At 43.1% G+C, this 18,578-nt stretch overlaps 1 protein-coding gene across 2 annotated transcripts in view; it reads left to right on the top strand.

Moving 5' to 3' along the window:
* LOC136753874 (rho guanine nucleotide exchange factor 12) overlaps window positions 1-10,841 on the top strand; it is a 94,561-nt gene extending 83,720 nt beyond the window's left edge. For both annotated transcript variants that reach the window (XM_066710267.1, XM_066710260.1), the window contains 13 exons: window positions 527-641; window positions 1,892-1,992; window positions 2,798-2,875; window positions 3,185-3,260; window positions 3,827-3,994; window positions 4,122-4,209; window positions 4,332-4,409; window positions 4,776-4,873; window positions 4,968-5,228; window positions 5,925-6,245; window positions 6,887-7,116; window positions 7,221-7,293; window positions 7,606-10,841. In XM_066710267.1, the coding sequence (XP_066566364.1) occupies window positions 527-641; window positions 1,892-1,992; window positions 2,798-2,875; window positions 3,185-3,260; window positions 3,827-3,994; window positions 4,122-4,209; window positions 4,332-4,409; window positions 4,776-4,873; window positions 4,968-5,228; window positions 5,925-6,245; window positions 6,887-7,116; window positions 7,221-7,293; window positions 7,606-7,616 (1,698 nt within the window). In that variant the 3' untranslated portion in view covers window positions 7,617-10,841. The remainder of the gene's footprint in view (window positions 1-526; window positions 642-1,891; window positions 1,993-2,797; window positions 2,876-3,184; window positions 3,261-3,826; window positions 3,995-4,121; window positions 4,210-4,331; window positions 4,410-4,775; window positions 4,874-4,967; window positions 5,229-5,924; window positions 6,246-6,886; window positions 7,117-7,220; window positions 7,294-7,605) is intronic.
* Window positions 10,842-18,578: the final 7,737 nt, after the last annotated feature.

Raw genomic sequence — 18,578 nt, 5'->3', positions numbered from 1 at the left:
TGTGTTTAGTGAGGTACGTGTCCTCGCCAAGGGATATATTCAATACTATTGCATTAGTATTCATTTTTTTCCTTTGCTGCAGCTTTGAATGGGGAATAAATGCATAAATATAAGTTTGTTTGTTTAAGGGTCTTTTTTTCAGAGGACAGGGTGTGAACTAGTTTTTAAATTAGTTAAAAAAAAAAAAAAAGGAAAATGTCCTTGGAGTAAATGGTGGTCCAGCTAAATGCTTTTTTCATGTTTTTATTTGTTTCATTTTTTAAATCATTGCAACTACAACTTGAAGTTATGCTTTAAATAATAGAAAAAAAATGGAGATTCAGTAGCTAAGGTTTGGTTTTTGAGCTTCACGGTAATACCATCAGAGGTGGGATTTGAAGTTGATTATCACTCCTGTTGGAAGGCTTCTCTTTTGGCACTTTTGTGAATTGCCGTGATTTGTATTTTTAATAACAATTTCTGCTCTCCTCTCCTGGTTGATCTGGAGACCCCGGCACAGTGTGACCTCTTTTTGCCTTTATTGCAGGAGGCCGAGAGTAACCGTCTGTGCCGCAGATTGCAGCTGAAGGACATCATCCCTGTGGAGATGCAGAGACTGACAAAATATCCCCTCCTGCTGGAGAACATCGCCAAGTACACAGGTACACTTTCACACAGCAAGAGTGGAGACCGGAGGGAGGCAACGAGGGCCCGTCCAGCCAATGGTGTTGCAGGACTTGGATTGTAACCTGCTTTCATTTCTTGAGTGACCCTGCAGCTGGATTTGACTAAAACGAGTGTTTACCAATTTCGATCCTCTGACCGTGTCTTCTGGTCGTTCCAATCAAACTCTTCACTACTGATAATGAAAGGAACTTATTAAATTTTTTTCTGATATCAGTCCTTGGTTTCGGGAAGGCCTATACCTCGCTTTTGGTGCGTCAGTCTCTATTAAACTGTGGATCAGTTAAACCTGTCAACACAACTCTTTCTAGGCTACCAATTCGTGATGCCCCAGACACAGGTGTTAGTTCGAGATGTTCCCTCGCGATCTGCAGTGAGCTTTTGCCTGGGAAGTTGCACGTTGCTCGAGTGCCGGGGTGGTGAGTTTACCCTGTGCCCAGTTAGTCAGCAGTAATGGCAACTGATGCAGGTGCCGCTGTGTGAATAATACCTCATCCGCTCCTCCAACACAGCACCCCCATCACAATCACAGAGATGCAATCACGACGATACGAACATGAATCGAACCCCACGTCGGTGGTGCAGACGGACGCGGCTTCTGATCGGAGCGTCCGGATGCACTGATTTTAATTGTGTTTTCAATTGAGACAGATTTTCACCACCTCCCAACTGAAGGGGATACCAGAATTGTGAAAGATAAACAGCTGCATTCACTGTGTATGTGTTTTAAACCCATCGGCAGAGATTTCAAACCAGGGATGCACCTGGAAGGAGGCTTGGATTCAAGCTCCCCAATCAATCCTCTAACAGGGCTTTAGATTGTTTTGCGTTGGTGTCCTAGTTGACGTTTGTCATTGGCAGCATTGATTTCCACCATTTCAGCTCAGTATGTGTCTGTGTTTGTTGTATCGCAAGCCCTGGATTCCTGCTGCTGGGTTAGCTTAGAGTACCATGTCCCAGCAGGTAGTGTTGTATATAAAGCTGTGTCTGAGTGCAATTTCATGGAGGTACACTGCCAGGGAACTAGAGTGTGTTCTTCAAAATGTGTCACAGTAATGTTGTATAGTTTACTCAATAATTATGCATCTTCTTATCGTCTTAGATGGTGATTTCTTATTGTTTGTTACGGGTTATTGTTCTTGGTGTCTTTTATATATTATACTGCGTTTTAGGATGCCTACTTGATAATGGAGTATGTAAATTGGAGTTTTTTTTTCATGATGTACAGAGGACAACGAGGAGAAAGAGAAGATCAAGAAGTCAGGCGAATGCTGTCGGCAGATGCTCAACTACGTCAACCAGGCAGTCAAGGAGTCCGAGAACAAGCAGGTGGGACTTTTGTTTTAATATTCAACCTCTTATTTGAATTTAAAAATAGCAATTGTAAATTACTTGTATCACTTGAAAAAGACACAAGAAGTAAGTAATTGTATCCATCCTATACCTGCAAAACTTCTGTCTTAAGAACATAAGAAAGTGTCCAATCGAGAGGAGGCCATTTGCCCCATCGTGCTCGTTTGGTGTCCATTAATAACTAAGTGATCCAAGGATCCAATCCAGTCTGTTTTTGAATGTTCCCAAATTGTCTCTTCAGCCACATCGCTGGGGAGTTTGTTCAAATTGTGACACCTCTCTGTGTGAAGAAGTGTCTCCTGTTTTCTGTCTTGAATGCCTTGAAGCCCAATTTCCATTTGTGTCCCGGGTGCGTGTGTCCCTGCTGATCTGGAAAAGCTCCTCTGGTTTGATGTGCTCGATGCCTTTCATGATTTTGAAGACTTCGATCAAGTCCCCACATAGTCTCCTCTGTTCCAGGGTGAAAAGGTTCAGTTCCTCAGTCTCTCAGTAGGACATTCCCTTCAGACCTGGAATAAGTCTGGTAGCTCTCCTGTGAACTGCCTCTAGAGCAGCGATATCTTTCTTGAAATGTGGTCTTCTTAGGAACAGGTGTTGCACACTCTTTTATAATCTAATCTTGTTTAATAATACTACAAATATGTACCAAGGAATGTTTCAAACTAATGTGTGCTGTCACCCTGTTGAGCTGATTAATCCTAATAAAGTAAGACACGGCTCCAAGCATCCGCGTAGTACAGCGCTGTACTGATCATCCTGCCTTATTGTCAAACTCCTACAGCGACTCGAGGACTATCAGCGCCGGCTGGACCTCTCGTCCCTGAAGCAGAGCGAGAATCCGATGATCTCGGAGTTCAAGGTGAGTCATGTTGATGGAGAGGTGACTTAGATCATGGATGTAGTTTCTACTCCCCAATCTGTGGTGAAGCTGCCTCTCTTTCGATCAGCGATACTTCTGGTCTTTTGGTTTTACTACAAACTATTAAAGATCAGTTTTACAAGCATGTTTTCTTTCTGGCATCTTCATGAAAACAACATGTGGTCAGTTCAGTTTTATGTGAGAGATGGGTCAAAGGTTCGTAGCCCACAGGTCAGCTCTAGGAGAGATCTTGACTAGCAGTGGTAATGCCTTGACCAGAAGTCCTCAGTGTTGTCCTGTCTCCATCAGAACCTGGACCTGACCAAGCGGAAGATGATCCACGAGGGACCACTCTCTTGGAAGGTTAATAAAGACAAGACAATCGGTGAGACATTGTACAGATCCTGCGCTGACATGTGGTTGGTTTTTAAACAGTGAAAATATAATACATTGGTCATGTAAGAGGTGGAGGGATTTTCTTTTTTAAGAACAGGTTTGTGTATTGCAATATTCATCTCTGGTAATCGAAGTTGAACTATTTCTTTCAGTGCAACCTCTTATGGGTTGATTTTAAAAAGTGATGATAACCTCTATTTTATTGATTGAATGATAAAGATCTGGAAAGATAGAAAGCTGAACTTTTAAGGCAAATGTTTTGTTTTTGTTCACAGTTTGTGATTCTCCAACCAGACTCTGGTCTTGTATTGTGTATCTGTTTCTCACTACAAGTTTTGTTCAGATAATAGGAAGACGACAATAGTCATTCAAATCCAAGTTTGTATTGTTGTCCTGGGATTAAATGCGCCACATCTTGAAAGCTGAGAATCAGGAACCGGAGTTGTTGAATTAAGCAAGCATTGTTTTGAAAGACATCATCTCTGGGAGTTGTCGTCTCCTGCTGCTCTTGTGTGTTGAGTTGGGGCTGACGTAACCTTTGCCTCTTCCCATCAGAGCTGTACACCTTGCTTCTGGAAGACATCCTGGTCCTCCTACAGAAGCAGGACGAGAAGCTAATCCTCAAGTGGCACAGCAAGAACCTGGCCGGCACAGCGGACACCAAGCACACCTTCAGCCCCATCATCAAACTCAACACCGTGCTGGTGCGCTCGGTGGCCACAGGTTGGTTCCCTCTTCAGCCTGTAAGCTCAGGCAATGGATATGATATTTTGTTTGGGTGTTGATGGGTTGTCGGCTTCACTGACTGTTTCCAGAGCACACCCAGTAAGCTGGTGTTTCTGTTTTACAGATAACCGGTCCTTCTTCGTGCTTTCCATGTCTGATAATGGTGCTCAGATCTACGAGCTGATGGCTCAGACAGTGTCGGAGCAGAAAACGTGAGTGTGACTTCTACGGCAGCCCGTTTGCGTCTGTGCATTCTTGAATATCCTGGCACTCACCCCTCTCTCTGTTTCTGTCTCTCTCTCTCGCTCTGTTGCTCTCTCTCTCCCACCTGCAGGTGGCAGTATCTCATCACACAGAGGGCCGACTCTATGAAAACAAAACCGCACAATGTGATACCCTTACCTCAGCCAGAGTGAGTGACTTTTTTTTGCAGTTTTTTCTGCGTTTATTTTCACAAAGGCTCTTTACAGTGAATTTAGTTTTTCATAACGATCAAAGATTTCACAGCTGTCACTTTTACAGGACTTTTGAGTAATTGTTGCTTCCTTAGTCCCAAAGCAAAATGATTTGTTTTTCGTTATTTTCAGTGATATATTATCAGTCTATGAAAGAAAGGATGTGTTTGTAATCAGGTTTGATGAGTCTGAGGTGCATTTGACACTCATTACAGACCAGGATACTGTCAACAGAGAGACTCTGTTCTGTACCATGGGCCCCTGGTCACGGGGTTCTCCACCTCTGTGCAAACCATGATATTTGGTCCTTGTCTGTCTTTCAGTGGTGAGCGAGAGGAAGTGGAGCTGATTGGCAGCAGCACGAACCAGAAACTGAACAAAGACTCCGACCGCATCTCCACCGGAAGCATCCAGTCCCCAGGTGACCCATACAGAGACCCTTTCAGCACCTTGAACGATACTGTCTCTCGCCGACGATCTGCTAATGTGCATGGCTGTCCTTTCGTACTCAACAGAGAAGGACGTGGGTGTGGTCTCGCCGGGGATGCTGCCGACTCCGCCCCCGGGCTCTGCATCATTCGAAGGGCATGAACCAGAAGGGGAGGAGGAGGCGGAGAGCGACGTCAGGGAGGTGTCCTACCTGGAGCCCGAGCTGGAACACAGGCTGCCCTTCCTGCCCCAGAGGTCACGCCAGGGCGTTGCAGTTGACGACGAAGAGCCGGCCGCCTTAAGCATCCCACCCTCCCCGTCGAAAGCCCAGGAGGCACTCGAGAGCCGTGAGTAATGTGTCTGATTGACAGCACGGCACTGTAGACTGTAGACTGACTGGCGGTGTCGGGTCCAGTCATCGGAAAATACACCAATTACCAAATGGCTGTTTGCGTGATGTTTTCTGGGTGGGAAATTGAATTATTTGGTGATTGACATGTCATTGAAGAACAGCTACCAGATTGTGTTGATTAATCCACAAAGTGGGTGGAAAAAGACAGATCAGGTTCCTCTGCTCTCTCGCCAGGTGAATCGGTTTCCCTCTTTTCTCCTCACAGTGCTGAGAAAATGGTTTAAAAACACACCACCTGGCAGATCTTCTTTGCTTTTAACTGTCAGGCCCCTCAGTCAGTATCATTCTACACTCTTCCGAGAAGACACTCTCTCAATAATTCAGTAATTGTTTTGGGCAACACTTCCAGTTGGGATCAGCGCTGATCTATTTTGAAGTCTTGGGCATAAATGTTTTGTATGCAGTAGGAAGCGTTTCAGATGAAGGGATGATGTTGGGGCTGTTGGGGCGCTGGGACCTGGAGTTTGACAGGCAGCACATATCTACAATTAGAAATGTAGGACAGGAGCATTCTGGGGTCTCTGGCTGAGTGGAGACATTCCGGAGACTGCAGAGTTTTTGATTTTATTCTCGTTCTGCCATCAAAGGAAGTTCCTTGGTGTGAAACTCTTTTTGTCTCTGTTTCTCTCAGTGGCAGCAATTAAAGAGTTCCTCGTCGGCCAGCTGCTCCTGGAGAGAGGGGAGAGCGGGAGGGCATCCCCGGACCCCCTGCGCGCCAGACCTGTCTCCTCAACGCGGCTCCTCCGCACGACGTCACTGCGCGGCCCCACGGACGGAGCCGGGCCGGGGGCCTCCTCTGCGTATCACTCCCCGGAGAACGGTGCGGAGGAGAAGGGTCGGGCCCTCGGGGGCAGTGACCCGGGGAGAGGCCTCAGACTGGGCCGGGAGATGGGCCGGGACCCAGCCTCCGAGGAGATGGACGAGCGGTTTTTCGAGGCTTCCAATGACTACAGTGAGAACCTTATAAACTATCATACTTCATTTTCTTTTTTTTTTTTTAATGGATTTTCAGATCTCAGTCAGAAATGGACTTTAAATGCCTCCTGGGCCTCTCACCAGTGGCATTAGCATTTCACCTCTTCAGCATTTTATCAAAAGAAGGTGGACTGAAATAAGCAATGCATAAATAATGCAGAATTCATCGGACAGCATGTGATTTTTGTACTGCGGGTCAGTTGAGTTTAAAATAAATAATTCTGTCAGGAAAGCTCATGTGGCTCAAATCCTTGTAAAGCTGAAAAAAATAAAATCAAACGGCAACTTAATTCACTAGCCATCACTTATATCTGCCAGCAAAGCAGGTTCATAATTTAAACTTTTATAGTGCTGAGGCCCCGTGTGATTATCGGTGAACAAAATAAGGCTGAAGTACAAAACCTTTGCTGACAAATGCCAGTTTGCGTTGACTGGGTTACAAAGCAGAAGACTAATTTACACAGTAAGGCCAGCGATAAAGCATTAGAACGAAGCTGATCATTTTGTACTGTTTTTTTTTGCCTTGAAACAAAGTGGGATCATGGTGTTTGAGAGCAGGCGGAGGAGCGTGTGAACTGCTAACCTCTCTCTCTCTCTCTCTCTCTCTCTCTCTCTCAGTGAGCTACCTGGTCCTGGAGGGCTACGGCGGCACGGGTGAGAGCAGTACCGATGACGACCTGCTGAGTGGTGCCAGAGACCCGGGAGGGCGGCGAGGGTCGGCTGGCGACTCGGGAATCGACTTGAAGAAACTGGCCTCGTTCTCCTCGCAGGCTGGTGGGGCGCACAACTTCAGGCAGCAGGTCATGACGCACTTCAAGGTCCTACAGGACAACCTGCAGATTCTTAAGGTACGCAGCTCCCGTCCCATGTAGTCTAAAGAATGGTCTGGTGGTATCTGGTCCCCCCACTGTATTGCTGTTACCATCTGACCAGACTGTCTTATCTTCCCCAGGATGTGGAGACCAAGTATAATCAGTTATGCCAAAGGGTGAAAGAATCAGCTTCTGACACAGATGAAAACAAAGGTATTTCTTCGGTTTTCTTCCAAAAACATGTGTGTTTGTTTCTTTCTCCTGTTGGAATTCAGCTCGGCTCAGACTTGGTATTTCAAGTCACCTTTAAATCAGTAACAGGTCAACACTAACGGTAAAAGACAGTGATTAATCTGATTCTGTTATTGCCACAGCTTAAGATAACTATACAACGGCAACAAAAGCGAAATGTCCTCAAGTGCTGATTGCAAAAACCTCTCTGCTGCCATTTTAAATTGCTTTTTGACTTGATTACAGGATTGTTGACCTGATTTTTCTTCTGTCTTTCTCCCTCCCCCCACCCAGATAAAAGTTAGTGAAGGCAGAAGAGTGCCTGCCCCTGCATCTGCCCCGGGAGGGAGGAGGAAGGGACGGACGGAGTGGTTGGGGTGGGGGGGAGGTAGAGGGAGGCAGGGGCCTGGGGGGGACGATCACCTGCCTGTCCTTCCCCGGGACGTCCCACATCAGCCTGGAGGAAACCCCCAGCACTGCCTTCCCCACCTCAACCCCCGAATTCAAGGCGTGGAACAGCCCCACGGCCCCCGACTCCGCTCCCGAGAGAGGAGATAGAGAGGGCGAGAGAGAGAGCACGGACGGGGGGCCGGGGAGGCGCGCTGCCGAAGCGACTTTGTACCTCTCTCCTCCTCCACTGGCACTAGGCAATCAGGAAGACTGCCGGCCCCCCAATCGGCCCCCCAAACTACACAAGTCAGCGCTGGCACAGCTTCCGCAAGGTTCGTTTCTCTGGCGTTTGTTTCCCCCCACCCCCCTGCCTCCAAGTCCTCCCCTTCGGAATAATCTCTGCTGGAAGAAAAGGAACTAAACCAAATGTACAAAAGCCGTGGGATCAGGATATACGAGATGGGAACAAAAGTCGACGGAGAATTGCAAAATGAGAATGCGTTTTAGTTTTTGTTTTTCTCTGTTTGTTTGTGTGTTTTTGTTTGGTTTTCCCTCTAAGATGTATTTATTTGATTTTTTTTTTTTTTTCTTATGGTCTGGTTACTGCTTGCTCCCCATGTTTCTTGCCTGCTGTTTGCCCTCCAGAAGCTCAAGGACACACTGCCAAACCCACTCCCACATCCTCCCGCATCCAAGCCCCTCTTTAGATAGTAATATTACCACGCAGTAGCACACGCTGCTGTGATTTCAATTGGATGTAAACTGTTACACCAGAGCTGTCCGGGAGGGCCTCAATTGCAATGACATACTGCAAAGAAAAATAACATATTACACCCCCCCCCCCACCACACACACATTTGCGTTTGGCCCATAGGAAAGCTGTTTTGAGGAAGGTTACTTTTGTAGCTGGGTGGAAGTTGCATTTTAACAGAAGGTTCATGCGAGGTCTAGAATTTTCTTTTCGTTATTTTTAAAGTGGATTTAACTTTTATAGACAACCTTCGGCCTTGGGAAGTCCACTAGGAATCTCATTATTGCTGCGCAGAGATGATAAAACCTGTCAGCAAATATGAATACTTAAAAAAAATTTCTTTTGACTCCCCCCACCCCCACATTTGCGTACATTTAACATGAAACGCACCATGTCACCACAGACGCTATCGATCTCTCATTATGTTTATTGATAGGAGAATGGCTGCAAAGTTCTTAATTTGCAACTGCAATAAATCTCCAACATCTCCAAGCAAACTTGTATTAATGCGCTATAATAATCACTATACTGCAGTACAGGGGGGCCGAAAGCTGTCAAGTGTTCGAGGTAAAGGAGGAATTGAAACCCATTTGTGTCATTATTCCACACATATACAATTCCAGTTGCCTTAAAAAAGAGAAACGACTAAAAACAAAAAGTCAATGTAACTTTCCTCCCCAACTCATTCCGTTTGTAGCCTTAATTGATTATTTTTTATGATCACAGAGCCTTGTTTCCGGTAGTACAGTGTGATAACCTTAGAAAGCCTGGGCCGTCAGATAGTGTGCTCTGAGATTTTGCGGTGTATAAATGTTGATTGCCCAATTAAGTGACTCACAGCTTACTAACGGGACAGACGCAAACAAGAACAAACGAGTCGCTTCCGCCCGCATCGGTGTCGTTATCTTCTTTGCATTCCAGCTGCGGGAATAACGTTCGATCAGTCGGCCATCGGAGTCGCAAAAGTCCCTAAGTGTCTCAGGAAAACAGTGTGCATGAATGACTACTTGTTGGAAGTTTTAGTGACCAAGACTGTTTTTGTTGGAACCGATTCCCTGCACAGACCTGTGTTGTGCATCGCTTGTGTGCGAGTGTGCGTGCCGAAGTTTTTCTTGAGGAGTAGTTCCTAGAACATGCAAAGGAGACTGGTTGTCGGAAGCTTTTTGCTAGACTTTAAATAACGCAGCCGCCCACGCAAAGGCCGCGTTCAGCCGTTCCCAGTGCGCTTTTGCAAGTGGTGCGTTTAAGATCGCTGGCTTGGATCATTTGTGATGCACGGACAGCTTTGAACCACAGGGGGGCTCCCTATCTTTAAGATAAGAGGGCAACTGCACTGCACACAGAAATCCTCCACTGATTCAGTGGAGTATACATATTTGTGTCTAATCATACTAAACTACAGCCCTTTTAGTTTTTTTTCTTTGCCTATACTAACATGGGGGTCAGTTGCTGTGTATTTCATTATTGTTACTGTTATTGTTATTTTCATTTTTTAATCTGACTGTACAGAACCCTTCAGAGTTGGGCTACTCAAGACTTTTTCACGACAAAACAATGAACAAAGTGGACAGCCAGGATGGATACAGTTTGAAAATGCTTCTGTGGTCGGATCGGGAGAGGACTGAACGAAACAAAACAAACAAACAAACGAACAAACAAATGATTCGCCTTCACTTCTCAGATAGCATCCAAGTGTCAACAGACTCCTATTTCTGTTACTCCTGCAGATGTGCATATTCACAAGAAAACGTGGACATCGAACACACATCTGAGCACACATGGTAGTCAGGAACTTGGGGGAACTTTTATGTAAAAATTGTACAATTGTGACCAACACTGCATCTCAAACAAAAGACAAAAAAAGACGAAAAAAAAAACATATTCCTAATAATTTTTTATTCATTATTGTTTTTTTCCAGCTTTCTACGTCATACAATCATTTATTATTTTAACAGAAATTACTAAAAACAAGAAAAAATAAATAAAAGAACTCTGCAAAGTATTCCTAAAAATATTAATGTAAGCTGTATTTTTATTGATCTTTTTTGTCTAGACGTTTATGAGGCATTATATTATTATATTATATTATTATTATTGTTGTTATTATTGTTATTATTATTATTGTTATTATTATTATGTGCTCCTCGGTTCCCTGTTTAAAACAAATATGTAAAATAGCTCTTTTAGTTTACAGATTCTATGTAATTTGAACAGGTTGATATATTGTTCAAGAAAAAAGGCAAAATAATGAATTGTGTATTTTTTATTTTATTTTATTTTTGTTTGGGGGGGTGGGGGTGGGGGGCGGGTGGACTCTGGGCCTAAAAAACAAAACAAAAAACAAAAAAAAGTGTTCAACTATAATTAAATAAGCTTGGTGGAAACAAAACGTTGGGCGTTGGATATCTTTCATTGTACGGAGGGCATGACAATCCATTTGAAAAACAGCAATTATTTCCTGTCCCAGCAGGCAGTGGAGCATTGTGTCTTTTGATCGTTTCTGTGTGTAGTTATTCCACCTGAGATCTGTAGTTTGAAATGTGTTTTGTCATTGTTGCTTTTTCTTTGCAGATACAGACTAATGTGACTGTTCTCCCCAGGTCTCAAGCCAAGCAGTCCTTTAACAAAGTGCCAGGCTGCGGCTCTCGGAGATAGAAGTCACTGACCTGCAGTTTAAAGTGCCGTACCTGCCGAAGGGTTTTAGTTGCCCTTCGAAAGCACTTGGGAATGTGGATTGGAGGGATGTGTGCCTCCTGTTGCGTGTTCAGTTGAGAGTAACACACTCTGGACTGCAGGGGGCAGGCTTTTCCCACTTTCTAAATGAAGTCACAAGCAGACTCCAAACTGCCGACGTGTTTGATCGGCAGTCCCGGAGAAGCCCGACTGCAGTGTTCTGCTAATTTAGTTCTTAATGATGTCGAAAGGGTTTTAATCATTCTGGAAACCAGATTCATGCAAGATGTATGAGGCTGCTCCATCCGTCCCTGCGTTCCTGGGCTTTTATGAATCCATCTGCCTGCCGTTGCACAGCCTGGACGCTCATGGCTGGGTTCATTCGGCACGTCGGATCCGGGAACGCTGGCATGGCTATGTATAGTGGGATGCAAGTGTTACTGAATTCCTAAAGAAGGGCATGTTGTTTTTTTATTTTTCTGTGCTCTGCTTTCATCAGCTTTTGAAAATGGGCTTTTTGGTTTGTTAGTTACTTGGCAGAGAGGAGGTAATGGCCCATTGGGAGTTGTGATGACCATTGAGCTTGGTTGTGAGGGGGAATCTATAATGGGACTCGTGATGGGGGAAGTATTTAATATTTACCAGCCATGTTCTGTAGAATAATGCGCAAGAGTCGGGTTTGGTGATTAATCACTTGGTTGGGCCCGATGCTCGATGTAAATCGTGGACTTTTTCCCAAATTAAAGGGTTGTCATAATTAAGGTTGTTATGCACAGGCTGGGTGGGATGTTTCCTGCTGTAGGCAGCAAGGACTTCTGTGAGTCACAACTGAAATTGCACTGCCTAAAATTAAATGAGTCATTTGAGTAAAGAAATAGATAAAAAGGTTTATTTTTCTCTCCCTCAAAGAAGCCTTTCAAATTGTGATGTCCCTCTTCAGAGAAGTCCACTCATGAGAACCCACTGGTGAAAGTGTGCTGCCTAGTAGTGCTGACTTCCCTATCCGCTGCGAGCTTCGGCGCCGTCGCTGGTATTAAAGCACCAGGAATCGTGTTCACAGATGTTGCCCAGTGAGCGCGAGCGTGTTTTATGTAAATTGACACTGGGAAGGTTCGACTCAACAGTGTTGCTGTACGGAGAGTGAAGGATGGAGAGGAATCTTTAAATGTAGGCTGGACATCAGGTAAGGACTTTAAATCTCATGTCAGAAGTCTGAAAGGTGAGCTTCTCAGGTAGGTGATGAAAGAGCCCTTAACTGTTACTGTTGTGCAGAGGGGGGTTGTGTAAAGGCCTGGATTGTCATCATTGTCTGTCACGTGTAATGAGTCAATGGGAGTGTAATCACATCCATCTCTATCCCCCCTCCACGCACTGCTGTGAGAGATAAACCAGGATAATTAAAGCGGCTAATTGATTGTCACTCTTGCCACACACACTATCAATTAACTAATTGCGTTCTCTTGGGATACACTTGACCTCAGATCACAACCAACCTCATACAACAGCCTTCCTGCGAATGTGCAGTCAGGCCAGAGGAACTTCTCTCATCACGTCCCCCCCCATCATTATCTTGGTGCCAGACATTTAACATTCACCTCGATCCAATGTACTGGCCACACAAAAATGGGCTGTCTCAAGTGGTTTCCAAAACAGTGCCGTGACAGATTTCTCAAGAGGAGCTCGTGATGGCTAAAATTCACAGATCCTTTTACTTCTGAAGCTCGTGAAATGGATTGCTCTTCTTGTTTGTCACAGGAGAGTTTATGCAAACTATGGATTTAACTACATGATTGAGAAGCAGAGGAATTAGTTTACTCCATGCTGTTACATGAAAAGTCTCATTCCTGAATCAAAAAACAAAACCAACAAAGAATTCAAATTTCACCATAACACTTAAAACGTAAGAGAGTTTACAAATGAGTTTGTTCAGATTGTGACGCCTCTCTGTGTGAAGAAGTGTCTCCTGTTTTCTGTCTCGAATGCCTTGAAGCCCAATTTCCATTTGTGTCCCCGGGTGCGTGTGTCCCTGCTGATCTGGAAAAGCTCCTCTGGTTTGATGTGGTCGATGCCTTTCATGATTTTGAAGACTTGAATCAAGTCCCCACGTAGTCTCCTCTGTTCCAGGGTGAAAAGGTTCAGTTCCTCAGTCTCTCAGAAGGACATTCCCTTCAGACCTGGAATAAGTCTGGTTGCTCTCCTCTGAACTGCCTCTAGAGCAGCGATATCTTTCTTGAAGTGTGGAGCCCAGAACTGTCCACAGTATCCAGATGAGCTCTAAGTAGTGCATTGTACAGTCTGAACATCACTGCCTTTAATTAAACCTTTGTGCCACTCAATAAATTCATTAAGTGTGCCATTGTTAGGTTTTGCTTCCCCCCCCTTCAGAAACATCTCTATGGCAGTGACCTTAAAGGACTTTGTGGTCTGTTTACTTTTACCATTTTCTGAGTCAATCCAGATCATGCCTTTAGTTCTGAATATGTGAAACAAAGTCAAACAAAATCACAGGTTGTGGAGTAGGTAGGAGAACTGGGTTAAATGTCACTTGGAACCAGGTGAGGAATAGCCTTGGAGGTCCAGTTCTGCAAGAGATTGGCTTCGTACAGGTGGTTCAGTGTAATTGCCAGCCATGAAATAGAAAAGCTGCAATACCTAGCCAACAGTAGATCATCATATGCCAGTGTTCTTTTAACCCAGCATGATTTCTAGTCCTTTAAGGGTTTAGGTATCAGACTTGATCTCTGTGACAAATAACAGCCAGCATTTTCAAGCAGATAAAAGCTATGGTTTGGTAAAGCAGGTTTCATCCCGGTCATAGTTCAGTGGGTGTATGTCTACATTGAAAGGAAGGAAGGTGAGTGCTTTACTGGAATCTCTTCGAATCAAAAACCTTGCTTACGTTTGGTGCAACCCATGGTATTGACATTCCCCCGGGGCGTACGATTGCTTCAGTCCCCAAATGGCACCAATTCGGAGTGGCTGAACCCTTCATTGCAGTTTCCCAAATCTCTGAATCCAAAACCAGAACATAATAGCCATACATATAAATAAGCCAATTAGGGAATTACACAAAATGTTGTCACCAGAAAGTGCAACGCAAGAGGGTAAGGAACACCTGTGTACATCAACAAGAGAAGAAAGCACGGGGGCAAGAAAAATATATTAAATTCACTGAGTGGTACCAGTTGTATATTCAATGCATTGTATTATTCTGTTGCAGCTGATACATCAAATGCTGCTCCAAGTAATTTCTTATCCAATTTAATATACATTCCCTTTTTTGTGGTTTCTTTTATGATTGTTTCTTAAGGTTGTTGCTTCTATTTGGATTGGACCTCCAACCCCCAAATGACCCAGCTCTCTCCTCTCCTCTCCTCTCTCAGTTCTTCACCTTCGGCCACAGAAACAGAATGTGTCCGTCTTTTTATGAGTTAGGCGTCGCATCAGCTGGGGAAATCTGAGATGCTTTCATTTCCATTTATTTGTTATCTTCCTTCAGTCTTGCCTCTCTGGTTTGAAGTTCCAGCCCAGCCAGGGAGCTGACGGACAGCTTGGGGGAGATAAATTTGATTTTTAATACATACCCAGCACCGCATCGGCTGGACCGTCCTAATGAAAGAAGTTGAATGTCATCAACTTGGAGTGGTTTGGGGAAATTGCGATTTGGTGGTTTTGTTTATATACTGACTTTTAATTTAGTTGGAGGTGTCTTTCCCTGGTTTAAAGGGCACTGACGGCTAACATGGATTGCCGACCTGCCTGTGAATTTAAATAGTCCGCCCTCTGAGGAGAAGATTGAAGTGTGCGTAACAGGGAAGGTGCGCACGTGTCTTTTCTCTCTCTCTCTCTCTCTATTTCTCTGTATTGTGATTTTAATCGATAATGGCGTGCAGGACTTTCATTCCGATGTGGGGTTAAGAGGCTAAAAGTGTAGTCAAGGTGTATCGCGTTGTTTTGCTCGAGTCAGTTATCTATGTCATGTCTCTGAAATCCTGTGATGAAATTAAGCAAAACCCAAGTGGGTGTGTGGGTGTGTGTGTGTGTGTGTGTCGGGTTCAGACAGGCAGTTCCGTGCAAAAGAAAGCACAATAAAATCTGTTAATGTGTTTTCATTTTAACTAACCAATGCATCATCCTTCTCAAAATAACGGCACTGAGGATGTTGTGGGACTCTGAAGTGGCTCCTTACTCTAGGACCTGTTTGAGTACCTGCATTCATACACGGGAAATGTCACCCACTTTTAATTGTTCATTTTCAATATACAGTTGTGTGCATAACCCCCTTCATTTGAAACTGTGCCTCCCTGGTTCATTTAGTTTGATGTTGTACATTAAACTTTGCCTGGAAGTGATATCTTTTTCGGAACTCGCAGTTCAAGACCGTAAACATACTGACTGTCATAATACAATCATTTTATTTTTCAAAATCTATATTTTAATTTAGACAATAAATGTATAGCAATCCCAATTATAATAATAATCTTATAAATGTTCTGATCCCCATCCCCAGGGAAATATGTTTTAGTACATTTTAGGATTTGTACGATTATTGTCTAAATGTAACGATGGCAGCTTGAGTTTTAAAATAGAACCAAACCCAATAAAGGTGCCTGTCTTCTTTCAAGTCCTGTCGTCTTTTGTCCGTAGTTTAAGATGAATAACATTTCAATTTTCCCATATCATTGTGTTATTTTCAATGTTAAGCAGACAAAGGTTAATTAGACAAGGTGATCCAAGAGACGCATTAAATCATTTTCAAAGTATTTAAAAAGACTGGTATTCACATTGAAAACAAGTAACTGTTCAATGTGGCCTTTCTACTCTAAATGTATTTATACTAGTATTGGTCTACCCAAGGTTACAATCAGCAGAGTAGGGTGAGAGATCGGATAATTACGGTGAAATTAACTATTCATGTTTTAATTGTGAGTGAATGAGAGATGCATGGAAATTGAATATCACTTATGAAGGAAAATCCAATGTATGCAGCAAATTAAGTTCTGCAGCAGAAACAATGTGTCGATTCCAAGGAGACCCACCGCATCCAAACCCCAGCTCTGATTTATTACCTCGGAAATTAAACTGGAATCTGTAGCAACGAGCAATTTCAATCAAAATCCCAGGATAAAATGTGCACATAATTAACCGACTGGGAAAAGTACTCTTCATATTAAGACCAATGAAGAGGTATAAAAAAACTGGCAACACTTTTTGTTTTGTTTGTTTGGCTGTATTGTGGAGCCATGGTTTTTAATTTTGGAATTGCAAGATGCATTTGCTAACACTTTACAATATGACAATGTAATAACATAGTAGGTACTCAGTAACTACATGTGCAGTTACTCATCCGTTCAGTGTAATTAAGCATTATTAAAATGTAATGTGTAACAATGATTAATAAGTACACAATTGTAACTACATTAGTAACTAAGTTTGTAATTTTTTTCTTAAATGCATGTGATTTCATACACTTGTGTACATATACCGTTAATCATTTTTACACATTAAATACGTTACAATAATGCATTTATACACTGTTCTCATGAGTAACTACACATGTAATTACTGAGTACCTACTATGTAAATACACTGTAACTAAGGGAGACTTATTGTGAAGTGTTATGTGGGTATATTTTTCAGTGCGATTCGATAGGCAGATATAACATGTGACTGCCGGTAGCTGGTATCACTCTTGTGACAATTAACACGGTGAGGATGGTAAACATGAAATGGCTCATTGAGTGCTATTTGCTTGATTATTGCATGCTAATATTGAGGAGCAGAAGTGAGACGGATGGCTGGGAATCAATCACAGGGTTCAATGGCGAATGTAAAGGACTTGTTCCAAGGAAGGTCATTGTCTGAGGCAGGCTTTTGCAGCTGGGAGTTACCCTGAGCAGGTAACCTGAGACTGAGTTAAGGACCCTGCTGGTTGCTAGCAACCAGGTTTACGCCTCTTCTCTGTGACACTCTTTGGAATAGAAATGTCTGATCCTCAGCAATTTTGTTTATTTTTTAAAAGCAAAAGGCGAATTTGAAATTTGTTCCTCTTCGATAACATAATTTGCTAGGTATGTTTAGTTGCTTTTTGATTTTCTCTTCTTTTTTTAACTTTCGGTTTTGTATTTCAGATGTATTTTACATATTCGTCAGTCCCTGATATTTGAAGATGTCATCTACTTCTCTTTACTTTCCCTTTCTGCTTTTAAATACGGCTAAATCGAGGTACTTTTGTCATCAATCACATTCAAATCCCTGACAAACACTGCTCGCAGACAAAAAAAAAAAATGCTTCCAGGGGAATAAGGATTGAAAACTCATCACTCTTCACAATTAATGTTTGTTTTAACCTGCCAGCCTTAAGCACGAGGATAAGACAGGGATAGTGGGGTGAGGGAACAAGTTTGTAGAGTATTAGTTATTAGATCATTTGAAAACATGTAATTACCTTTTGTTTCCCTAACAGACAAAGCGCTAAATCTCCCCATTTTGTGATTCATACGTGGGGATTTTTAATTAAATCAAGGAGGGAGGATTATCAATTAAAAAAATACTCGATAATAGACAAGGTTTTTGTTGGCTTTTTATATCACATGAGCAATAGGTGCCAAACTTTACTGTGCTGAATGTTTTTGACACAACTGAAATGTACTTACATTGCAGAAATAGTATTGTATTGGACTAGGAGGTCCATTGGCTCTCTTAGTTGTATTTTATAATGTATCCTCTGTTGCTTGACTGGTGCTATACCTGTTGATTAGCTGACTTGCTGACTCTTGTTGGCCCTCATTTTCCCTGTGACCACATAATGGGCAAAGTACCCACCTCATACTAAATTAATTACATGGACAATTGGCTCCCAGGTTGCCTACAGGGAAGTATGCCTAATGCGGGGAACTGCAAAGGGCTAACGGGCTGTTTTATTGATATATGTATGCAGTTCGCCAAGTTGGCTCCTCTCTCTGACTCCAAATAAACTCCATGTAATATTCAAGAACTACGTTTAATGAGTGAAATATGCATATTGATCGACACCTTGACACATGCTTTTACTTGTTAGATATTTTCTCCTTGTAACTTCTACAGTTACTTCCAGACAAATGGGAAGCTGATTTAGCTCAAGGGAGAAACCTTTTGAAAATCACTCTGCGAATTGAGTGGGGAAAGCTTTTGACACCTTTTATTTACTTTTTTGCTTCCAGAAATCTTACTGGTGGGGGATATAAATGTTTCCTTCTTAGACCGGCTTGTTCCTCAACATTGACATATGTATCTCTGTGTTACTCTACAGATTGATTGCTTTAAGCATTAAAGCGGTTCTGCAGCTTTCAACATTATTTCTATTGATCGATTTCTTTATTTTAATGATGGTTTCGTCCACTGCCTGTGACGTCTGGATGTACATTTGACCTGCGGGCGAGAGGTTCGGATCAACTTCGGTTTCAGACATCTC

Source organism: Amia ocellicauda, chromosome 1, assembly GCF_036373705.1.
Source record: "Amia ocellicauda isolate fAmiCal2 chromosome 1, fAmiCal2.hap1, whole genome shotgun sequence".
Classification (NCBI taxonomy): Eukaryota; Metazoa; Chordata; class Actinopteri; order Amiiformes; family Amiidae; genus Amia; species Amia ocellicauda.
Note: the sequence above shows the minus strand (reverse complement) of the source record. Positions and strands in the feature narration are given on the sequence as shown.